Here is a 25,492-nt window from a genome sequence, read left to right on the forward strand (position 1 = left end):
CACATTGTTTCCATTGTTTGATGTTTGATACGTCATATGATCATTCAACAATAATGATCAACATGATTGTGATGTCTTTTTGTTAACAGATCATGTTTACGAGAGTAGTGGCTGAACCTTGAGAAAATGGATAATTGTGCTGAAAGTGGACTTCATGCCAGCTCCTGTCATTTTTGTGTCTACTTTGCAGACCAGCATGTTCTTTCAAAGATAAATGATCAAGGGCTGGCAGATATTATGAGGAATACTGTGTTGAAAGTGCTTTCATTATGTAGTAGATTTGTTATATATAGGAAATCTCTTACATAATGTCTCCTCTCGGAGTGAATCCCAATCCTTTACAGGTGTTACTCGTTAGGCTCCTCACAATGTGTGTATATATATATATATATATACACAATTATTAACAATTAATCATAAAACCACGCATGCGTCCAAAAATGTTATATCACGTTTTTTGATATCCTTAGTCCTTACAATTATTTGTAATTGTTGTATTTGTCCCGATGTATGTTTCTTGAGAATGTGACATATTGATGCATACATATAAAAGTGTTCAACAAAAGGTTTTAATGCAACCAGTCCACCTTTCATTGTTGAGTTACACACACAACAAAACGAGTATTTATATATGTGTGTGTGTGTGTGGCGATGTACCGATATTACCATATTTTTGTTTTAAATGTATTTCATAATGGCGAGCGAGTTGAAAAAGTACGTTACCATATTGCTCCGTTTAGTCTCATTTCACAACGCCCCCTATCGTCAGAGTCAGCAGTCTAACATGTTAGCCTATGGCCATTTTTTTTTTAAATCGTTAAAAATTCATTTTTTGTTTAAACGAAAAGCACATCCACCCCGACGTACGTTATCACTAGCTCTTTCATTGGAGCCCTCATGTCTCATTGACTTTTGAAAGTTCACCCACCGTAATTTTTCAAAATAGGTTGCAAGCTCGCCATTGCCTATAATACACATGTGCAACAAGTCGAACTTTGGACTCAGTCTGCCAAGCGATTGTAAGATTATAGGTCAAGCACACGAAGGATAAGAAGCATGAATTATCAATTATCACTTCTGCTATGTTCATTATGTCCATTTCATCCAACCCCCCACCGTATTTTTTCAATTTAGTAAAAGCAAACATTTAGCCGAGGTAAGCGAAAACATGAATATTCATGACACACCATGGACTATTCGGTTATTAACAGAGGGGTGCAATCGGTCATCACGTCAAACTCCCCTAATTTCCACCAAGTATTTCATATTATTATATAGTTTGGTATGTTTCTTTTACTCACTCATGAATTATTAAATATCAATGATGGTTTAAAGATATGTAAAAGAAATTTTAGTTGATATACAAAGTAATTTATATTTAGCAAAGTAATCTCACATACAAAATTACTATCAAGTGTCATCTGCTACGCCGGTTGTCGCCTGCTTCGTTTAAGGCACATAATATTTATCGTTTGGACTGTAGGTATACCAGGGCCCCGTCTTACAAAGAGTTATGATCGATCCAAATCAATCGTAAGTCCTACAATCAATCGCAATTTGCAGTCTCCTATCTCTTATGTACATAGTTACGATTGATATCAATCGCAAAAAAGTTACGATTGATATCAACTCTTTGTAAGACGGGGCCCAGGGAGATTCGTATTTTCCTGCGGTACCACGTATAGCAGGAAAATGTTGTATATGCGGATCTTTTTAATGATTGCGTAATGGAAGTGGCGAGACGCCACGATTCCGTATGGTTTGAATAACTTAGGCAGGTGAAAGTTATTGTATTGAGAAGGAAAGGAATGTTCACACCCGACGGCGCGGTGGCCTGTACTTATAGCGAAGAAGAAGAAGAATGTATAATTCGCGCCATTGCGCGCGAACACATCACACCCAATGGCATACACCCGGTACCCTGCAACACAGTGGAACATTCTGAGAAATTGAAAATTTATCTACAAAATAGACCTCTTGAATCATATGAGACGTAACTTATCCTATTCTGATGACTTCAATGAATTTCAAGATAACATTGGCTGCGTTTCCATCCAAAAATAAAACTAGTTTGCAATTAGAAATAGTCCATTTCTTGATAATTTCACAAAATATACTTCCCGCCGCATTCAATATGACGTCATTGACAGCTGATTGGCTAGTTTAGTAGTGACTTCGAACGAGCTATGTTTGTACTGCAGTGATCCAGCGAGCGAAAATGAGACAATCGGAGCAATATGCCGATTCATAACCCGATAACTGAAATTTCTGTTATCAAAAATGTATTTCATAATGGCGAGCGAGTTGAAAAAGTAGGATAACCTAACAAGTTTTACCTACAAAAATCTTCATTATGTCGAAATGCATTATTTTCATTAAAAAGAATACAGGTTATGACTCGCCATGAGATATTGAGAATTGTAAAACAGTGCATGCAATGCGAACATCGCGGAAATAACGTTGAATACCGGCGTATGAACTTATCGCTTTCAAGATAGATATTAGCAGGGATAAGGCAGTGCATAAATGCGAAATGAAGCCTCGTGTGCAACGAGCATTAAAATATAACGAGTATTAAAATATACCTTAAATGCATCAATGTTAAATCTGAGATGCGCGGCCCTACGTGTTATCAGTGTGTGTGATATGGTGTAATATTGAAGCCTTAAAAAATGCGCTTCAAAATGATCAAGAAGTGCCCCCCAAAAATAAAATTCTTTGAGTTACCGGTTTCACCATACTCGTTTTCCCCAATAAAGAAATTTAAAGCGCATGACACTTAAAGTCATCGTTACAAAAACACCGCGATTTTGCCGCATCATATCTGAACAAGCCTTCGCTCTCCGTTAATTTAAAAAAAAAAAACTGAAAGTAACATATGATTCTGCTTTCATTTCGCTATTGTGTTTCATTTTTAAACATCTAATAACAGAGACACATCTGAAGAGCAATTTGTGACTCATTGATACCCCCAGCTGCGGTACACATTGAAAAACAACCGGCTCATTGTGGAGTGTCTAGAGAGGCGTCAAGTAAGGCACAGACGAGTGCGGTGGCTGTACGCGGAATCTAGTTCATGATTTGACGATGTGGAGTGGACTTTGTAACCTGTCTAATAACGTGCCCCTCCCACATCTAGTGGTGAAAAAAGAGAGAAAAGAGTGGGGAAGAGGGAAAGGGGAAATGAAGCGAAAATAGGACGCCTGGACTACCTCCCGCACCCTCCTCCCAATCAATAGTCTTGTAAATTCGCATGTTATTTTGAGAATAAGACCAACCCCCTCCCCCTCTTACCCATTTGTCCGGCGCCCCCGACGCCAAAGAGACCAGGAGATCCGGCAATGAAAGACGTCCACATATAACTCGCCCATCTTAAACTTGCCTATTGTAAAATGTTGATTGCAACCCCCCCCCCCCCCCCGCCCCCCTCCCCCCATCACTTGTAATTGTATTGATTACCCCCCCCCCCCCCGCCCCACTCCCCTTATTCTTTGAAATTTTAGTAGTACTGTTCGAGTTTCCGAGTCTTTGAGGAGTTTAATTAAAAGACAATGAAACGGAGAAAGACCCAAGGATGTGGGGAACCACTATCAATCATCTATGTCTAAGTTATTAGATCTCAAGCGCGTTTATCCAAGCTTGACTTACCAATAAATAAACACTTCGTCATTGTCGCTACGTGAAATGTTTTGCAAATACACAGATCCGTCTGGATAATCATGTTTAAAGACTTAGATGAACTCCTACCACTTTTAACGTAACCGCTATTATCCTTCTCCTTATCATATTTTCTGCTAGTGCATGCACCGGCGATTCGCCATAATTATGTCCCAGTGACAAATGGTCGTGGCTTTATTTCATCCAATATTTAGGGTTGGGGTTAGGGTTAGGGATACGACTAGGGTAAGGTTTAGGTACAGTGTCGTTTCCATATAGGGTTAACAATACGAATTCGGTAAGTGTATGAGCAATTTTCGTGCTTCCACTATATTATCATACTTTATTCAACGGGCTCCAAAAAAAAAAACTTTTTTTTTAAAGTGATTGATATATGAGAGAATGGTGCCAGAAGATGATGACAAAGACTGAGAGGTAAAAGGAGTACACCTATAGTACACCCTGTAATTTAAAAAAAATTCATAATTTCGAAATTATTATCATCGGAACTATTATTACTGATTCAAGTATATAACAAACAATTGGCCAATCTGAATAAATAGTATTTCGGATGGAAATTAATATTTAACAATGGCCATGGATAGAATATATCAATTTATCTTAAGTCATAGTGTATTTGCTGTGCTTCTTAATCTGTATTCTCCTCCTCTTTGTCCATCATTTTTAAAGTTTCAATGCATCTTCGTTTATACCCAACTTATTTTCCTCTTTTTGTTATGCTATTCGAAATCAAATTAAATTGTTTAGTTTCCACTAGGAAACAAAACAAATCAAATCAATGACAATTTGTTTTTCTTATACAAGAGGCGAGGTCATAAGAAGCACAACAATGCTTTAAAAAAATTACCGCTTAGTAGTTACAATATACTAAATGGAAAATAAAAAGTATCAAATAATTAATACACTAATATGATAAGAAATGATAATAGTCACATTTTTTAGTGCTTAATACATTTGTTTCGCTTTACACCACACGACATTCTCGAGACGGTCGCAAGACGTCATGAGAACAATGCAACGGTTAAAGAACGCTTCTTCACTTCCGAAGATTCGTTTGCGTTTTCTGTGTTTTCTCTTAGGGGACGCCATTCCATTCACATGCATACGGTATGGTAACATTGAGAAGTATAACAAGTGAGTAGCCATAGGAAAGGTCAGATGTAACCCTTCCAAACAAGCATCTTGGGGTGTTGAGTCGGGAAAACAGATTCGTATCCTTCTTTCTTATTCAATAAGCATTATCAAATACGGATGGAGCTAACCAATTTTGTATGTTTTTAGGCCTTCGATGCAGACAAAACTGGGGCAACCTTTCATTATCTCCTAAAAATGGAAATTAGGTTCCCTTCCTCGGTCAAATTTGCTTCAGGGAAGCTTCGATTTATCTAAAGTTTCCTATTGTTTGTTTTTCTTCCTTTTTCTAGTGCTAGCGTGGTATAATCCTTCGAGCAATGAATAATTAACATGCTTATTAATCCATCGGCCATTTTCACCAGATTAAAAGAATAATTAACTAAAGACAAAGGGATTTGCTTTTGTTGTGATATGGTAACTGAATGAATATTTTCAAGAGAGACCTAACAAACTAATAAATGCAATAGAGCAAAAGTGCAAACTATGAATATTTTTTTGCAAATGTATAATTACTTTAGAAGACTGACGGAAGCTTGGCAAAAAGAGGGAAATCCCCTTTATCTACTCAATCAATTTTATATCGTTTAAAATCTAACATAAAATGATTGACCTCTTTCACTTTGTGTGTCACTACGTTCCAGATAAAAGAAGGTCTCTCTTTTAAATATTTCTGCAGTCACCATTTCAGTCTTCCGTTTGTAACATTAATATTCACATGTTGTGATAAATGTAGGGGCCATGCTCACATTTCTTTCTTTCACGCGTGTCACAACCTTCCGTCAAGCTTTTCTTTTTTCTTCTTTTTTCGGATTGTGGGTTACGATACTTGTTCTAAGTAGTGCAGGACTCACTCTACCAATTGATATTGTCTTTCATACCGGTTCGATTACACTTCGAAGTGTTTCCTCTGAGATGGGAGGAAAAGGCAAACTCAAGATGGAAACAACTTTCGATCGGTCAGTGATATCCGTTTACAGAGAAACCAGAGCTAACCATTTAGCTACATTTAATGGCACTCAATAAATTCTAGTTTTACATGTTAGTGAAGGTCGTTTCGAACGGCTGACCGCAGAAATGTTGATGTCTCATAATTTGTTCATTTGGTATCTTTCCCAGTTTGAGTAGAGGGATCGATGCAGCAATGATTGTGGAAATATACTTTGATTTACAAAGTTCTATAAAGACTGCGTTCAGTGCTGGACTCAGTAAAATATCCATCATTTTTAACTGATGTCGCCCATGATAAATATTAAACGGACTTGCATAAATCAAGCGTGCCAAAATAAAGCATGCTTAAAGCCTTAAGCACCGGAGTGTTGGCTCATTCAGTAGAGCGTCCGCCTCACAACCGGGAGGCCGTGGGTTCGAACCCCGGCCGCGTCGTACCAAAAGACGTTAAAAGATGTGAGTTGTTGCTACCTTGTTTGGCGTTCAACAATAAGGGATAGAGCAACGTCGATCTGGCGCTGCTCAGTGGCTGCCGGGCTCACGATCAATTGGGCAAAAGAATTTCCCGTTTCAGTTTAATAAAATTTGGAGTGGACTATTAGGCTATTGTTAGTATTATTATTGTTATTAAATTGCATTATTCGTTATACAATTTTGATATGAAATTACCCCTCCCCTTTCTCCCCTTTCTCCCTATTACTCTCTCTTTCTCTCTCATTTTTTTCTTCAATAGTTTTTTTTTATTGATTCCAAACAATACAAATCAATCTTAGAAATACAATACAGATGTTTTTCCTTGACATGAATTCAAAACATTTTCATTTCATAGATTGTACAATTGATGAAAACAAAAAGAAATCAGTTGTAACATAAAACAAATAACCCCATCCAACCAAACACACTACACATTTTCTCTCTCTCTCTCACGCACACACCCTTTCCCCCTTCTCATCTTATACTATTTTTTATTTTAAAGAAGAAGATCAAGTTTGGCAAAGTATACTAATCCAATAAGCAAGGCCTATACTTGTCATTCACTTCGAGTTTAAACAATTTCAATTATTGTTGTTGGCACTAAAACTAGTAATACCGAGTTCTCCTTACCTCTCTCTCTCCCTCTCTCTCTCTCTCTTTCTCCCCCTTCTTTTTACTTCTATGATATGACACTGTAAAGAAAACATAAAAGGCGTGTTTTTAATAAACAACCACCACCCAACCATCCACCCACACACACACACCCACATTTGCGCGAACACCCCTAATTATTCGTTTAAAGTCAAATATCCCTAACGTCTTATCTTAAACCGTTTCTCCTCCCACTTCACTGATCTTACCCGAGCTTATACAATCACCGGTGTCAATTTAAATACGAATAATAACAAACAAAACAGTAAATGTCGTTGCGATTAAGGTCTTTCCGTTTAAACCTCCTTTTAGACTCCTTTTTATTTTATATTATTTTTTTGTTTTTAAAGAAGTATATCAAGTTTAGTAAAGTATCCTAATCTAATAAGCAAGGCCTATACTTGTCAATCACATCGAGTTAAAAAAAAAATCAGTTAGCGTTTGTCACTAAAACTATTAATACCAATTGCGTAAACGCATTGGGGCGGTTCTTTACGAACGAGAGGAAAGATATCCACAGATATGCATCTATATTATTTTGTTTTTATATTCTGCAAGGAAAGACACGGATTGTCTAAAGATGTTCACATAAATTATATTTCAAATAAGTTCAATGTTTTTTCAAATGTGCAAATTGTCACAATAAATAGTCCCCACTAAAATGTTGATAGCCCTTTTTCAAATAATTGTAATTTTGCTTGTTTCTTTATTTCCGTATCGAAAATTACTTCTAAGATTTCGGTTGTTTCGAAATGGATACCTAACAGAATTTATTGTATAGGTTTCGTGGTCAAGTGGAAACTTCACCGGACTGTGAACCACAATGTTGAGCAAACTATAATGACTTTTGGATCCTACCGGGTACCCATCTAACACTTGGCCAGAAATAGGCAAATGTGGATTAGAGTCTTGCCAAAGGGCATTAGTGCCGGGCCAGGATTCGAACCTACAACCCTTGGGTTGGGGATCAAGTGAATGAGCCACTACACCACGACAGCTCATACCCCATGCACATGAAATGCGCGTTTCAAACATTGTATCTCCTTATTATAAATTGGGTTAGATTGTTACACTTATTCATGAAGCCTTTTCTATCAACTCAGAGATGTGGTTCTCCCTCTTGAATTAGTCCTGCCCCGGGTAACTGAGTTTGTAACTGAGTTTGCAAACTGATTGTGTTCCCGATGAGTCTGAACTTCACTATTTCTCTGAGAGCCCTATAATTACATGAATCAGTAGCTTGTGAGATAGTATTATCATACCCTCAAGGAAATTGAATAAAATATGACCAAAACGCATGGAAAGCCAATATTCCACACCGACACTTCATTACACGGGTGGGCCTATTGGGAAAATATTAATCGCTGAAAATGCTAACGGAGAAGCCATTTCCTTGAGCCATTTTCTTCTAGAATCTTTAATCGCTTTCAGTGAGAAATGCGGCGATTAGTGGTGAAAGGTATGGATTTGTGAGAACCCAATGCTTGCGTTTGGGGTTATATTACTCGCATATTTCAAAATGGGAAGTACACAACCATTGAATTACCTTCATTCGATTTTTGTCAAAACTAGCTACGATTGTCTTAATGGCATGTTTATCTTAGATTAATCTTCGTTTTTTAAGTGTGAATCATTTATTATGAGTCATAACATTGTATTCGTTTAAGATATGCTACTAGACATTGATTATAGATGTTACATGGCACTATTTAGGGATTTTATGTGCTCTTGATGTCAATAATTATTGTTCTTGAAATTTCCCAATAAAATATACACATGGAAGTCGGATCAAGATAACTTCACATTGATAATTAATTGTCATCCACGGTACAGAGTTTGGACGTAAGGAATCTGTGGAAAGAGCATTATAACGACCCCCCCCCCCCTTTCACTGCCTTTTGCATTCTCTCTCTCTCTCTCTCTCTCCATCCCTTCTTCTTTCCTGTCTCTCTCGCTCTCTCTGTCTCTCTCTCTCTCTCTCTCCCTCCTCCCCCTCTCTCAACTCCCCGTCTCCCTCTCTCTCTCACTCTCTCTCTCTTTCTCTCTCTCTCTCTCTCTTTCTGTCTACTCTCACTCTCTCTCTCTCTCTCTCTTGTTTCTATCTCTCTCTCTGTCTCTCCCACGATCTCTCTTCCTCGACATTTATTAATCATTTACGTTTCAAAGTCTATACGAGTTCTTTTGTAGACAACTTGACTTTTTTTCCTGAACTGTTTAAAATTTCATTTTAAAGCCCCACTGCACTACTTATAGCTACTTGCGCCCTCTGCATGTATAGCAAAAACAAATTCCTAAGCGGTGCCCGTTGGTCCCCCATGATTCTCATTTTCTTATGTTAATTGAGAGCTGAGTTGATGAGATAACCACCTGACAGTGACCATGCAGGGAGGTCGAATCCCTCCTGGCCAAACTAGTGCAGACGGGCTTTAAATGGAACTCAGTTCACGCTTGTAGCTGAAACGGGTCTAGGCTATACCATGGAGCTATAATATAAGAGAGATAGCTCCATGGCTATACCATGTTTATTTTATTTGATTTTTTTTAAATTTGATTTTATTCCTGCATTTTTTCCAAATAAAATATAACTGAATAACAAAGAACATAATATACATGTAAGGTATAATACAACATAAACAAACAATAATTTCTTCATGTCAAAATGTTTTTTTACATAATATATGTACATATAATAACGAAACTTATTATTTCCATAACATATGATCATAAATTTAAAGTATTATCCGAACTATTCTGTTGGAAAGGGGCAGGAGACCGCAATCATAAGGATATGCTGCGCAGTCGGTGATTATTTTATCACTGACGCCTAACTCCAGTTTCTTTACCTTCGGTTTGAAACCGTTCTATTTTCATTAATTTGTGAACGTGACTCATAATAAGGTCGGTCGATGCCATAAAGCTAATCGATTGGATTAGTTTCCCTGGCCAATGGTGATGATTTAGACGGCAGGGGTCGTGTTTAACGGACATAAAACATGTCACGATTTTTACTCAAGGCTTAACTTAATCAATAATTGCGTTTTAAGTCACACCATTGAGGTTGAGCAGAGACCAACAAAAGACCAAACAATGAACACTCCATTTTCGTAATATAATCAAATGCAATGCATTTAAGTGCCTCATAACAAATAACTTTATTCACCTGTTACGGATAATACACCAGTTTATGGTTACAACAGTGCGCATGCGCAGACATGGGCGCCATTTTTATTTACGAGTAAACAAACCAAATGACCTCTAGAGGTCAGTGGTTTATGCGTAAATTAAGATTGCGTCCATGCAAAATATGATGTGAGCGCACAACGCAGCGCGCAGGCAGTGATGTCATCATAATTTTGTTTTACTCGTAAATTAAAATGGCGCTCATAATCGTAAACTGGTGTATTGTATTGCAATAGTCATGATGCGATTGGTATTACATCACGTGTTGTAACGAAGCTAGACAATCCATAATATGTGTCCCACTAAGCAACAACGAGTGTATGCATTTCGTATTCCGACTATTGCAAAACAATTATTCATAAAAGGTGAATGAAATAATTTTGAATATGGCACTTGTCAAGGATTCATACGTTAAATTTGATTACATTTTAATACGAAAATGGTCTTTTGCATTACCCCGAATGTGAAAAAATCAGTCGGTATAAATTCGGTGTGGTGTCTGTGTTTTGCGAAGTGACTGATGTCTATGATCGCTCATTGAATCTTATATCCAGACTCTTTAATTTATGTATTTAAGTTTGGTTTTAGCAAAAAGGTTCTTAGACCCATACTGAATATCCCGGACGTCTAATAACCTGTCGAAAATCAAATGTGGTTTAAGCCACATAAGAAGATGAATTAATGTGTGGGGGACCAATGAGGGTGTGGATGAGATATGTTGTTAATGTATGTTTCAAAGTACGTGATGGAAATAGTGACTGGTGCAGTCAAATGGTACACTAGTGTCGCATTGTCCTTAAACTTAAGGTGCTTAAGTTTAAGGACAATGCGTTTCCATACGTATTCGATTGATTTAAAGGTTTCCTAGAAATTGCTTACGACCATAACGACATAACTCGTCTAAATCAATAGACATTCCTCGTAAATTACATAATCAATATTATTCTTTCTATTGCGATATCCAATGTAATTATTATCTTAATACGCAAGCTGCAGATTAAATAATAAATAGGCCAATTTTTATTCTATACTTGAACAAAATTATCAAGAAGGTACTATGTCCATCATTTTGAAAAATATTTTGATTGCAGCATGAGCTTAATCAAGGATTTTGTTTCAGAATCTGAGGCAATGTTACCGAGTCACTATAAGTATAACAATATTCACGGGAAGGAACTAATTTGTTTTAATCCAATATTTCCTATATTATCGACAAAATTACATTTCACTATGTCAACGTGTCTAAGGTATTGGTATATAATAACTTAAAAAGCAATAGATCAACATTCGTGGAAGAGCCGTCAGCCCTCTGCCTACTGTATTCATCCGTAGTCCTTAGATAAAATCAAGTTATGGAAAGAGGTTTCACATTTATCGATCATTTATTGTCAAATTTAGAGGACATTACAATTGAAATGAGCAGTTCAAATGCACAATTAATACAAAATGACAAATCAGGCGCTTTAAGAACATGCCGTATTATGTAGGCCTAATAATAACAATATTAAAAAATAATCACTTTGATTATAATAAGAATAAATCAATAATAATAATGATAATACTAATAGCATGTGTTGTTTACCCAGGGAAGCCTCATCAGTCGACACTGTTCTCCCTATAAAAAACAAAGAAAATGCAATAAATTTTCAATAATTTATTGCATTTTACCCCGGTTCCCAACATAGAAAAATCCTCTGTGTTTCCATGCCTGGAGCCATAATGCATGGCCGTCCAGAGGATTTTTTTTTATGTTGGGGACCGGGGTAACATGCAATAAATTATTAAAAATTTATTGCATTTTCTGTTTTTTTTTTAATTTATGGAAACTGCCTCCTACCCTAGCCCCCGCTGCGTACAGTCATGGTTCAGTGACGAAGCAATGGCCTCGTAACTGTGGAGCCCCAGGATCAAAACCGTGTCGATGTGCTATATTAGCGCCCTTTTGTGGGGCATTAATCCTCATTACTGTCATTAATGACTTAAGGGCGTGGGTCCCCTAGTTGATAAGCATAGTAGCATACACATGCTTTAGCAGTCACGCAAAGCAGACATTGGCAAATTATTATTCAATAAAATCTGAGAAAGTATACTATCATCTAGATCTATTATTTTTAAATTATTTTTAAAATAATTCCATAAATTGGGGTAAAACATAAATATTCCAACTATATGAGCGACAGTGTATTACCCCGGTCATCTGATTCAGGCTTACCCGCACACAATGCATGCACATTCTCCACTCCCTGGGGAGCATCCCAGCCAGGCGTCATTTTTACAAGCGCACATTTGCTAATCTAAGCACATTAACTTTCGCATCCTACCGGGTACCCATTTAACACCTGGGTGGAGAGTGGCAAATGTAGATCAATGTCTTGTCAAAGGACATTAGTGCCGCCGTGGGACTTGAACCGCGGACATTGTGATCCACAGTCCGTTCACATATCCACTCGTCCACGATTAATACCCCTGATTTAGCATGGCTGTCATTACAGCGCTCGAGGTTAAAGCGCCCCTGCCATCCAAGTACAAGTTTATTCCTCTTGGTGTGCCGTCCTGCATTCAACTCATATTTCAATATTTAAACTTTTGAATATACTCCATAAATGTTAAAATAATTTTTGAAATATTTGTTTTCAAACTTGCTAAGCTTCACCCTAAAAAATCTTCCAGATCTCATTCCTCTTGCGACATCATCTGTCAGTCATCAATGAGCTAACTTGAGAAAGTGGAATACATATAAGTTGCTCTGTCAGACTTAACAGTCGGCTAAAACAAATATTCTACAATAGACAATGGGATGTAAATTTCTCCAGCTAAGCACACGCTGATAATAGAATTGCATCCTTTCATACATTCACAATACATCATCATGGCCACTTTTATGTTGCTATTGTATTACGTATTGTAACAGGCGGTCAACTTTGACAAAGTTACATTCCAATTTCTCAAGTAAGCTCCTTGATGACTGACAAATGATATCACAAGGGGAATGAGATCTGGAGGAATTTTAGGGTGGAGCTTAGCAAGTTTGAAGAAAAAAATATTTCAAAAAATATTTTATAATCTATGAAACGGATTCGGAACTTTACATATCAAAATATGATTTGTATGCAGGACTATACACACCAGCAGGAATAAACTTGCATTTGGATGGCAATGGCCCTTTAAAGGAGATATGAGAATAAATTCGAGCCTTTTCAACCAGATAAGGAAGTAAAACCAAGATAAAAATGATAACAACTACTTTCGAAAACTAAACATCATGAATTTCCACTTCAATTCAATTCATTTCCAGTAATTATATTTCTATTACTCGGTAAAACGTGAAAAATGCTTTTTAGTAACATAAAATGACATTAAAAATAACAGCTATTTGTAATGATACAATATCAATGGTTCGACTTTGTTTGAAATTAATTTTGTTTCTTTCCCCTCCTAAACAGACTAATGTATGATGCAGGGTAATATTATGTTTGTGCCCATGAATTTTAGTGACCTAGGTGATAGTCGCAAAAGACAAGATGTATTTTATGTAATACAACAAATCAAAACAATATGTCATGTGTGTTATTCAGGGTATCCATTTTGTACCGGATGTAAAGCATGAGTTACAAAGGGGATGAGTAGGTAGATGAATGCTATCTTTCTTGTAACAAGTCTAACTGATGGGAAGAAGCTTTTATTTTTAAAAGATACGGTTCCATTATCATATTGTAGACTTAAACTTGACACTTTTACGAATATGATACCGTCACATTGTTACATTAGCTAAATACAGACTATCAAATATTTGTATGGATATGAGAGACTCCCAATACCATTATTTGCGGTGTTTGGAATTACAATATCCAAAGTACTAAGTACAATATCCAAATCCTGATAGTGACTTACATTAACTACAATGTAGACCCGGGCAAAGCGATTTAACAGGTTAGTGCAATGAACCATGATTAATATTTATGTGATCCCCGAAGAATCAAATGCCCAGCTTTAAAATTGTATGCATGGCGTCAATCAAACCTTTTTAATCAAGGTACACTTAATTTCTCTTTTTTTATCTGCAGAACTTCTTTCATTTGTTCAAAAATGTAATGTTTTGTCCGGGTTATCGAACGGACCACTCCTTAGTAAGATAAATTCTATGCCTGAATAAAATAAATCGATGTCCCGTTTTTGGAATTCGTCTGATTAATTTCTAAAATTCTGTTGTTTCCCCCCCCCCCCCTGTTTTTTTTTTTTTTCATTTTTGCTTTCACATACATTTATAACAAAGGTTGAATTGACTTTTAAAAATATCAAAAATTGGAGATTAAATCTAGAAACCGTCGTTCCTCACATTTTAGAAATTATGTGGGAAGCCAGTTGGTTTAATGCAAGAGTTTGACCAGAAATCGTGTATGGAAGGATGCTCCTTTTCCTCTCCCTGGTACTCTCCCTTGTAACGACCGGTTAATTTCTTTTCATGATCCAATACTTTCGCGACTACTTTACACATAAATGGTGCAATTAGAATGTTGCTTTTTGCCATCCTCCGTATTGACCCGTCTCGCTTCCATTCAAAATATGAATTGTACAAGGTATCATTTGAATCAAGAAGATGTATATAATCGACGAGTTCACCAAAATTTTTAAAATCCTGTAGATGTATAAATGAATTTGGGGGCGCAACGCGCTCATAATCTTCCCGTGGAGGGCCATAGACGATGGGTACAATGTCATGGAGGAGAGAATTCCACCAGAACTTTTCTGTGATGTAGTCCCTGCATTCGCTGTTTTCCACTGCCAGGTAGAACTTATGACTCCTAATGCGCTTCCAGCAGTCATCTGAGTTCTTAGGGCACTTTATGTTTCCACAACCTCCATACATGTCGACGCTGACGTGCTTCGCGAGTTTTTTAACAAATTCATAACGCCTCCAAGAACCTGTACCGCAATTTGATGCAGCCCAGGCCACTAATCCAGTTTTCTCCTTGGCCCAATTTCGATTTCCATGAGAAGAAATCTGCGGTAGGGTCTTATCATAAAGACCATACGGACCAAGTATCGTTGACGATGGCCTGTACGATATCGTGTAGTTGTATATGCGGTCATATTTACTGGGTGGTACTGCATTTCCGCCTGTGTGTCGAGGACTCTCTAAGGAATAGAAAACCCAGGCTTGGTTTAATGGGCGTCTCCTCTGCATCTCTGTCCAATCCCAATGCGATCTATGATAGAAAACTATAGCGTCACTTTTCACCATGGTCTTGTAACTTTTGTCCTGGACAAAACTAATTCCACATTCAAGCCCTGGGCATTTAGATTTTTCCGGGATTTGGGGGCTCGTGCTGCCTTTCCATATCTGAACCTGACGGTAACAAAGTGGCCTATTTTCAGATTGCAATGTTTCATTTTGAAGATGGGAAGAACTCTCCACGTTGACTTCTGGTTCCAGCAGGTTGTTTCTTACTCCGCTAGCATTCCGTATCAACCAGTGTGGAGCAATCGGGGGTGCGATTTGTATATCGTTCTGGTCGTAGCGAATAAGATCTAATCTGTAAAATCCACCAATTGAAAAACACGTAAACGCTGCTAGGCAAAATGATATAATTTCCTTTCCACTCATAGCTCTCATGGTTACTCTCTTTTGCTCCACGTAGCTACACCAATGTTTCGAATTAAACACCAAGTTTAGTATGATTTGACGCCGATACTACCAACTTTTCTGGAACGACACACAAAAAGCATCAACCATTGATTTTCCTGCCGAGCTTCACAACTTATTGATTTTCTATGTATAGTTTGTTTTCAAGACGTATTGTGACCATACTCTGAAGGGGGTTTCACACCGGGCCTATACGTAGCGTTGCGTAGTGTTGAGTGTTTCAGGCCAGGGTGTTGAAATAGACTGTTATTGTTCCTGCCTGCGATTTTTAATTAACGATAACATGTATCGTGTGATTATGTCCATGTGTAATAACATGTCAAGTTCTTGTTTAAACACACACTTTAATTTTCAGAGTGTCAGCAGGAGTTTATTCTCAGTTTTTAGTAATCATTACTTCATGATTCGGTTAAAGCAGGGGCGTACGCAGGATTTTTTCAAGGGGGGGGGGGGGTTTAAAATATTTTGCTCCCGAAAATTTGAAAATCGCGCCGGCCGAAAAGTCGCTCAGTGGGGGGGGGGGGGGGTAAGCGGACACTTTTTTTTTTTTTTTTTTGAGGTAAAAAAAAATCGCAACGACTCAGCCAGCCGAAAAGTCGCTCAGTGGGGGGGGGGGGGGGGGGGGGGGGGGGGGGGGGGGGGGGGGGGTAAGCGGACACATTTTTTTTTTTTTTTTGGTCTCGAAATTTCATAATTTGACATTTTTTGTCGTTGGGGGGGGGGGGGTAAGGTCACCTTATTTAGGTTAGCAGTGGGTATAATGTTTTTATTTTTTTATTTTTATTTTTTTTTTAATAATAATAAAAAAAAAAAAAAAAAAAAACCAAAGGGGGGGGGGGGGGGGTTTTAGGTTTTTTTAGGGGGGGTTTACATACATAAAAATACCAAAGGGGGGTTTGAACCCCCCAAACCCCCCCCCCCCCCTGCGTACGCCCCTGGGTTAAAGTAATGTATTTTGTATAAGTTATTTTCATTTAAACTTCACAGTTTAAATTTCACCGTGTTAGCAGGAGTTTGAATGTCAGAGTTTTTTCAACAGTCATTATTACTGGAATTATTACTCCATGATAAAGGTTATACGGTAGTTATGTTCATGTCTATTAACATGTACAATTCTTTTAAATATCACTATTTTAAAACTGATATAATTATTATAGTATTCATTACCTCATGATAAGTTATAGTTGTGATACCACATGTAAAAGATTTTATAAATCCAGATTGTCAGCTGGAGTGTGCTTGTAACTCTTCGTGTTATACAAAACAAAGCGGACACATTTTTTTTTTTTTTTTTGGTCTCGAAATTTCATAATTTGACATTTTTTGTCGTTGGGGGGGGGGGGTAAGGTCACCTTATTTAGGTTAGCAGTGGGTATAATGTTTTTATTTTTTATTTATTTTTTTTTTTTTTAATAATAATAATAAAAAAAATAAAAAAAAACCAAAGGGGGGGGGGGGGGGGTTTTAGGTTTTTTTAGGGGGGGTTTACATACATAAAAATACCAAAGGGGGGGTTTGAACCCCCAAACCCCCCCCCCCCCCCTGCGTACGCCCCTGGGTTAAAGTAATGTATTTTGTATAAGTTATTTTCATTTAAACTTCACAGTTTAAATTTCACCGTGTTAGCAGGAGTTTGAATGTCAGAGTTTTTTCAACAGTCATTATTACTGGAATTATTACTCCATGATAACGGTTATACGGTAGTTATGTTCATGTCTATTAACATGTACAATTCTTTTAAATATCACTATTTTAAAACTGATATAATTATTATAGTATTCATTACCTCATGATAAGTTATAGTTGTGATACCACATGTAAAAGATTTTATAAATCCAGATTGTCAGCTGGAGTGTGCTTGTAACTCTTCGTGTTATACAAAACTGTAGATTAGTGCATTAAAGTTGTAGTATTTACAAGAATACCTGTCAGGGATTTTTAATTATTTTGAAGGGAAATTATATTTTTGTTTACATGTGTGTTTTCTCACATTTATTCTTTTCATGAAGAAAAGGTGTTTCTTAGACTTTATTTTGTATTCGTGCTTGTAATTTTTTTTGGTACTATTACAAGGTATTCCAGACTGACATGTTTAGTTTTGTTATGGTTTATTCAATTTGTGATTTTGACATCTCAGGCTGTTGAAATAAAAAAGAAAACTAGCGTCTATTGCATTTTACACGGCGCTTTCGCACACAGTAAGCAACCGTACGCAACTTTAAGCAACTCTACGCCAGTCCTACGTAATCGTACGCAACCCTACGCCTGTCATACGCAAGCGTACGCATATGTACGCCAATTGCATACGCCGTATGTACGCGGTGCCTACGCACATGGTACGTAATCATACGCCATCGTACGCCAGCCTACACATAACCTACGCAGGGACTACGCCGAAGCATCATTTTTTCATAAATACGCAGCCTAACTTCGGCGTACTCGGTACGCCACACTACGCAACTCTACGCAGATCCGGTGTGAAAGGGGCTTGAGGAACTGAAACTTCAACAAGCCCTGCTTCTATTTAGTTCTTCTTTTCTCGTGTCATTACTGTTATATTTGTCTTGTTTCATTGTATATTATTGTGAAACACTTATATTGAATGGCAAATAACATTGCAATTTCATTCAATTATATGTTTTGCATGAAAAATAAAATCATTTCACTCTTGAAACTTGAATGTGTCTGATTTTACACATGTCTCTCAAGCAGTGAATCTTTTTGTAATGTATAGTGTTTTATATTTTCGTTTAAACTGTCAGGACATTAGTAATATTATCTTGTTTTGTGCTAGAATAAGACTAACGTCCGATTGATAATAATATTAGTACTATTATGTTTATTTTTTATTTATTTATTGCTATATCCTCATCTGTGTCGTTGTCAACATTATCGGTCGTGAAAAGCGCTATATAATAACTAGCTATCATTATTATTATTATTATTAAATATACTATCTTCGTGCTCTCCTCGTCGACATCCTCATGATGATTGTGAAGAGAAAACGGCAACCCCAAAAATATCAACATTTGGTGCAGTGGAGTATATCTTTTTGTTAATACGTGCATTTCTATCCTTTCTCCTGTACGGTCTTCAGCGCTAGATAAACGTAACACAAAGAAATTTGGCCATGTCCCCGGTTGCCATATAGATCGATACGTAGTACCTATTGTTCAGGGGGGAATCTATTCATTCATCCCCTCTTAACAATAGGTATTAAAGATAAAGTTGAGTTCTGGTCATGCAATTGCATTGTGACAGAAGCGGTGAGAAATCGATCAGAAAGGTTTTTCATCTAGCGTAAAAGTATTGGTGTGTACTGCAAGGTTCTGGAATCATCAAAGTGACTTGGCCCCAGCGCTCAAAATACACGGGGGCGGTGGGCGATTCGCCCCCGTGAGCTACAAAATCGCCCCCGTCAGGTTGCTCACGGGGGCGATTGCAAAATTAAAAATCGCCCCGGTGGAATTATAAAATAAAGATAATCTTTTCTGTTATAACTTTAACACAATATTGAGTTTCAATTTTCAAACCTTAAACCAATGAAATGGAACTAAGATTAGCGTGCAAGATTTCTCGTTTTATGAGTAGGCCTATTATTACCGACTCAGCAGTGGTTATAGGCCTGTACTGCGCCGTTAGTAGCGGTGCGTGTGCACGCTGCCGCGCCATATCTGCTGGAGCTGGAGGCGATCGGGCCAGGGCAGAAACATGATCATGGCCTGGAGAAGTTTTTCGTTGTCAGCAAATAATGAACCTCGACCAGTAAATCAATATTAGGGACTTTTAGATTTGCACGATGAGAACGTGGACTGCAACGTGTGACCTCCTTTTAAGGCACTGCCAGTGCTTAAAAGGACGTCACATGTGATTGCCAGTGCCTTAAAAGGACGTAACACGTCCACGTCCACGCAAATCTAAAAGTCCCTTTTGAGGAGAAGAGGAAGACCAAAATGTCGTGGAATGGTTTAGGCATTTGGGTCAAAGGGGATAAAAATTTCCGGTTTGGCATTTGTTCAAAGGGGATAAAATTTTCCGGTTTTGGCATTTGGTCAAAGGAGATAAAAATTTCCGGTTTTGGCAATTGGTCAAAGGGGATAAAATTTTCCGGTTTTGGTATATGGTCAAAGGGGATAAAAATTTCCGGTTTTGGTATATGGTCAAAGGGGATAAAATTTTCCGGTTTTGGTATATGGTCAAAGGGGATAAAAATGTCCGGTTTTCAAGACATGGTATTGCTATTGGCTGACTCTATCATTGTATTTGTATCGTCATATGTTTTTCATTATTTGTATATATTTATATTTGTAAATATTTGAAAATGTCCAGATTTGGGCATTTGGTTAAAAGGGGATAAAATTTTCCAGTTTCATGACATGGTTTTGCTATTGCCTTACACAAATGGATTGTATATGAATCATAGACATGTATTTCATTATTTGTACTTATGTTTGTAAATAATGAATATTCATTTTTGAAAAAGAAAGATATTACTTAATTTGTCTTTGATTATATGAATATTTTGTACAGTTATTATTTGTTTATCTTTGTTAGTAATAAAATTTTCTCTGCATATAGTTATTTTGTAGATTTCTTTCATTAAATTGTAGTTGTGATTGTACTATATGATTCTGACAGATGAATCAATTAATAAGTGAGAATGATTATATACAGTATAAATAGAGAGAGAGAGAGAGAGAGAGAGAGAGAATTAGAGAGAATTGGCGCTTGGAATGAGATGAAAATGAGCATTCAGTAATTAATTGGCAAAAGTGTTTTAAATAAATCATGTTAGATGCAAAATATTGTCAGAGACACATAGTTTTTCCAAAGTACACTAGTATAGGAAAACAGTAACAATTTACCAGTAAAGATGAGCATAAAATTGCTTCACTTAATCTGGATTTATCAACATTCCTAGACCTACATACCAAAGCTTTTAAAAAATCTGATTTCCTTTGAAATAATTTATTGTTTGTAAATGATTTTTAAAATATCAATAATGTAACCAATCCTATCTTTTTATTTAGCAACATGCAGAATGGAAAGGCGACAAAGTACGTACAGTAACATTGTAGTACAGGTACCATGGCAACCTAGGTACGGGAGAACCATGATACTACCGTGATACAGTACCACGGTAGTACCACGATGTTACCATGGTACAGTACCGTGGTATACTACCGTGGTACAGTACCGTGGTAGTGTACCATGGTATGCTACCGTGGTACAGTACCATGGTATACCACGGTATAATTGTGGTACAGTACCGTGGTAGTACCACGGTATTACCATGGTACAGTACCGTGGTATACTACCATGGTACGGTACCATGGTATACCACGGTATTATTGTGGTCCAGTATATGGTACAGTACCGTGGTAGTATACTCGTTGGAACTATTCCATGGTACTACCGTGGTACTACCGTAATAATTGTCGTGGTACTACCATGGTAGTACCATGGTTATGTACCGTGGCCAAAATACCGTGTACTATGGTACAGTACCATACTATGGCACTACCATGGTATTACCATGGTACTACCATGGTACTATACCATGTTTTTTTTGTAAAGGGATTATCTATAATTTCATAACTTTAGACTTGATTTGAACCGGCCAACGATCACTGAATATTGTAGGATCGCATATGTTTCCAATATGTTCATTTGAACCAAATTCATGACCCCATACCAATGAACTTTTACATTATCAACATCATCATCATCAGCAGTAGCAGCAGCATAATCACCATCATCGATTAGTCTGCAGGCACAGACCCTAATCTGACACTTAATCAAAAAATCATTGTGCCTTGAGAGAAGTCTAGCCCAGCTACCTACTGGTTGTGTCAATATGTGAAGGAGCAGCTACAGTACATGGCCTATGGTAGTCTTATAGCGCAGACTCACTTTTACGACTGACCAGGGTTTGTGCCTGCAGACTAATCATCGATCATCATCATGGTCGTCCAGAGACGGCGTTCCGGGGGGGGGGGGGGGGTGGGGAGTCATAGGGCCCCCCCCCCCACTTTTCCAAGTACCAAAAAAAGTGCCCCTTTTTACCTGGGAAAAGTACACCCTTTACTTTGAAAACTGCCCCTATTAATTTGTAAAAGTGCCCCTTCCCCTTTCCACCTCTGATAAGTGCCCCTTTTATTTTGACACGTACCCCTTTTTCTTTGACAAGTTCCCATTTTCATTTGCAATACGTGTCCATTTTCCATTCTCATTATGTGCCTTTTTTAATCTCAAGTAAATTCCCCTTTTCAGGTACGAGAAGCGCCCCTTTTCACTTTTAATAAGCACCCCATTCACCTATGATAATTATTGCCGCATTCAAATCAGAGAGGTTACCCTAGCTTTTGCTTTGACAAGTTCCCCTTTTCCTTTGTAAAAAAGTGCCCCTTCTCCTTTTAATAACTACACCTTTTAAACTCGGATAAGCACACCTTATATTTTTCCATGTGCCCCCTCTCCTTTTTATAAAGAGCCCCTTTCCCTTCTCATAAATGCCACTTTTCATCTATGAATATAGTTCCTTTTCATTCTCATAAGTGCCCCTTTTCTTTTCTTGTAAATGACCCTATTCAATTCTGAGAGATACTCGTTTTAATTGGACAAGTGCCCTCCCCCTCCTGATAAGTGCTCTTTTCATCTCAAATGCCCCTTTTTATTTTGACACGTCCCCTATTCCTTCCTAATAAATGCTCTTTTTCCTTCTTATAAGTGCCCCTCCCCCTTCTCATAATTACCCCGTTTCATTTTAATAAAAGCCCCCTTTCACCTCAGATAAATGCCCCTATTAAAACCTGATCGGTGCCCTTTTCCTTTCAACAAATGCACATTTCCCTTTATTATTAGTGCCTCCTTTCATATATGGTCAGTGCCACTTTTCAGATGCGATAAGTGCCCTTTCCACCTCTGATAATTACCCTTTCAACAATGATATGCTTGATATGACAGTGCTTGCCTCTTTGTTTTAGGAGTAAGAAGTGCCCCATGTTCACCTGATGATTAGCCTTGTACTTCGATACATGCTCCTTTTCTTTTCTAATACGTGTCCCCTGTTCCTCTCATCATCACTGTCACCATAATCACCACCACCATAACCATCAGTATCATAATCCCCATCATCACAATAATCATAACCACCATAACCATCTGTATCATAATCCCCATCATCACAATAATCATAACCACCATAACCATCTGTATCATAATCCCCATCATCACAATGATCATCATTACCACCATAACCATCTGTATCATAATCCCCATCATAACAATAATCATAACCACCATAACCATCAGTATCATAATCCCCATCATCACAATAATCTTAACCACCATAACCATCTGTATCATAATCCCCATCATCACAATAATCATAACCACCATAACCATCTGTATCATAATCCCCATCATAACAATAATCATAACCACCATAACCATCTGTATCATAATCCCCATCATCACAATAATCATAACCACCATAACCATCAGTATCATAATCCCCATCATCATAATAATCATAACCACCATAACCATCTGTATCATAATCCCCATCATCACAATAATCATAACCACCATAACCATCTGTATCATAATCCCCATCATAACAATAATCATAACCACCATAACCATCTGTATCATAATCCCCATCATCACAATAATCATAACCACCATAACCATCTGTATCATAATCCCCATCATCATAATAATCATAACCACCATAACCATCAGTATCATAATCCCCATCATCACAATAATCATAACCACCATAACCATCTGTATCATAATCCCCATCATCATAATAATCATAACCACCATAACCATCTGTATCATAATCCCCATCATCACAATAATCATAACCACCATAACCATCAGTATCATAATCCCCATCATCATAATAATCATAACCACCATAACCATCTGTATCATAATCCCCATCATCACAATAATCATAACCACCATAACCATCTGTATCATAATCCCCATCATCACAATAATCATAACCACCATAACCATCAGTATCATAATCCCCATCATCACAATAATCATAACCACCATAACCATCTGTATCATAATCCCCATCATCACAATAATCATAACCACCATAACCATCTGTATCATAATCACCATCATCACAATAATCATAACCACCATAACCATCAGTATCATAATCCCCATCATCACAATAATCATAACCACCATAACCATCTGTATCATAATCACCATCATCACAATAATCATAACCACCATAACCATCTGTATCATAATCCCCATCATCATAATAATCATCATTACCACCATCAGCATCATAATCCCCATGATCATAATAATCATCATTACCACCATCAGCATCAGTATCATAATCCCCATCATCACAATAATCATCATTACCACCATCAGCATCAGTATCATAATCCCCATCATCACAATAATCATCATTACCATAACCATCAGTGTCATAATCCCCATCATCACAATAATCATACCACCATAACCATCAGTGTCATAATCCCCATCATCACAATAATCATCATTACCACCATCAGCATCAGTATCATAATCCCCATCATCACAATAATCATCATTACCACCATCAGCATCAGTATCATAATCCCCATCATCACAATAATCATCATTACCATAACCATCAGTGTCATAATCCCCATCATCACAATAATCATACCACCATAACCATCAGTGTCATAATCCCCATCATCACAATAATCATCATTACCACCATCAGCATCAGTATCATAATCCCCATCATCACAATAATCATCATTACCACCATCAGCATCAGTATCATAATCCCCATCATCACAATAATCATCATTACCATAACCATCAGTGTCATAATCCCCATCATCACAATAATCATCATTACCACCATCAGCAGCATTATCAGCATCACCATCATAATCAACATCACAAAAATCACCACCACCATAATCGTTACCATCATCAATACAATTCTCACATTGAAGTCTTGTAACTTTAATTACGATTTCAGAATCACCATGCACTGTCTTTTATTCTCATCCTCTCTCAAATGATATAAAGTTACATGAACTACTCGATTGTTTGATCACTTATTTGCAATATTGGGGGGGGGGGGGGGGGTTGACAATTTAATTTAGTGCATTTCAGGAAAATGTCCCTCTGTTTTACATGAAAACCTACAAAATTTGAATTTGCCAATATGAAAATTTGCAACCATACATTCCCCTAAATCTAATTGTTGCAAATATGTTTGTTCTGGGGTGCTATTCAGTAATCAATAACTGAGAAAATTGAATTTCATGAAATGGTATGTTTAGAGCAAATTGGAGAGGAGCTTGCAAGATGCAAATTTGTGTTTCACTGACGACAACTTAAAATTGTAATAACTTTCCCGTTTTTAATTGAATATTGATCAAACTTTCACTTTCATTTTTTCTCTCATTTTTCTGATTTTTTTAAACCAACCAAATATCAGGATGGACTACCAGATTTCACCTTTAAATGGAAAAAACTACTACTTTTACTATTTACTAGTTTAAAAGGTGACACCCCCCCCCCCCTTTTTATATTTTACTTGGACAAGCTAAGTTTTAGGTATGTACCTTCCCACATGTAGAAATTAGTGTATCATATGAGAGAAAATGAATCCAGGCTCTGATCCTTACAGTTGGAGCTCGCTTCACAAACCAAAACGACTCCAGCATAAACATCACCAGTTATAACAACTTCACAGGCAAGCTTGCCAGCACACGAGACACGAGACGATAA

General features: G+C 37.3%; 2 protein-coding genes across 2 annotated transcripts; both read right to left on the reverse strand.

Annotated features, from left to right (window-relative positions):
- Positions 1-13,349: 13,349 nt before the first annotated feature.
- On the reverse strand, positions 13,350-15,807 carry LOC105440751 (glycoprotein 3-alpha-L-fucosyltransferase A-like). The gene has a single exon (XM_030989206.1). It carries the CDS (start codon positions 15,677-15,679, stop codon positions 14,405-14,407), a length of 1,275 nt encoding a protein of 424 aa, XP_030845066.1. The 5' UTR covers positions 15,680-15,807; the 3' UTR covers positions 13,350-14,404.
- Positions 15,808-23,051: 7,244 nt separating this feature from the next.
- On the reverse strand, positions 23,052-25,336 carry LOC115925533 (prisilkin-39-like). The gene is made up of 2 exons (XM_030989608.1): positions 25,327-25,336; positions 23,052-23,980 (listed from the first exon to the last, which is right to left on the reverse strand). The coding sequence occupies exons 1-2, from the start codon at positions 25,334-25,336 to the stop codon at positions 23,052-23,054; spliced, it is 939 nt and encodes a 312-aa protein (XP_030845468.1).
- Positions 25,337-25,492: the final 156 nt, after the last annotated feature.

Source organism: Strongylocentrotus purpuratus, unplaced genomic scaffold, assembly GCF_000002235.5.
Source record: "Strongylocentrotus purpuratus isolate Spur 01 unplaced genomic scaffold, Spur_5.0 spur5_scaffold_18, whole genome shotgun sequence".
NCBI classification, from domain to species: Eukaryota; Metazoa; Echinodermata; class Echinoidea; order Camarodonta; family Strongylocentrotidae; genus Strongylocentrotus; species Strongylocentrotus purpuratus.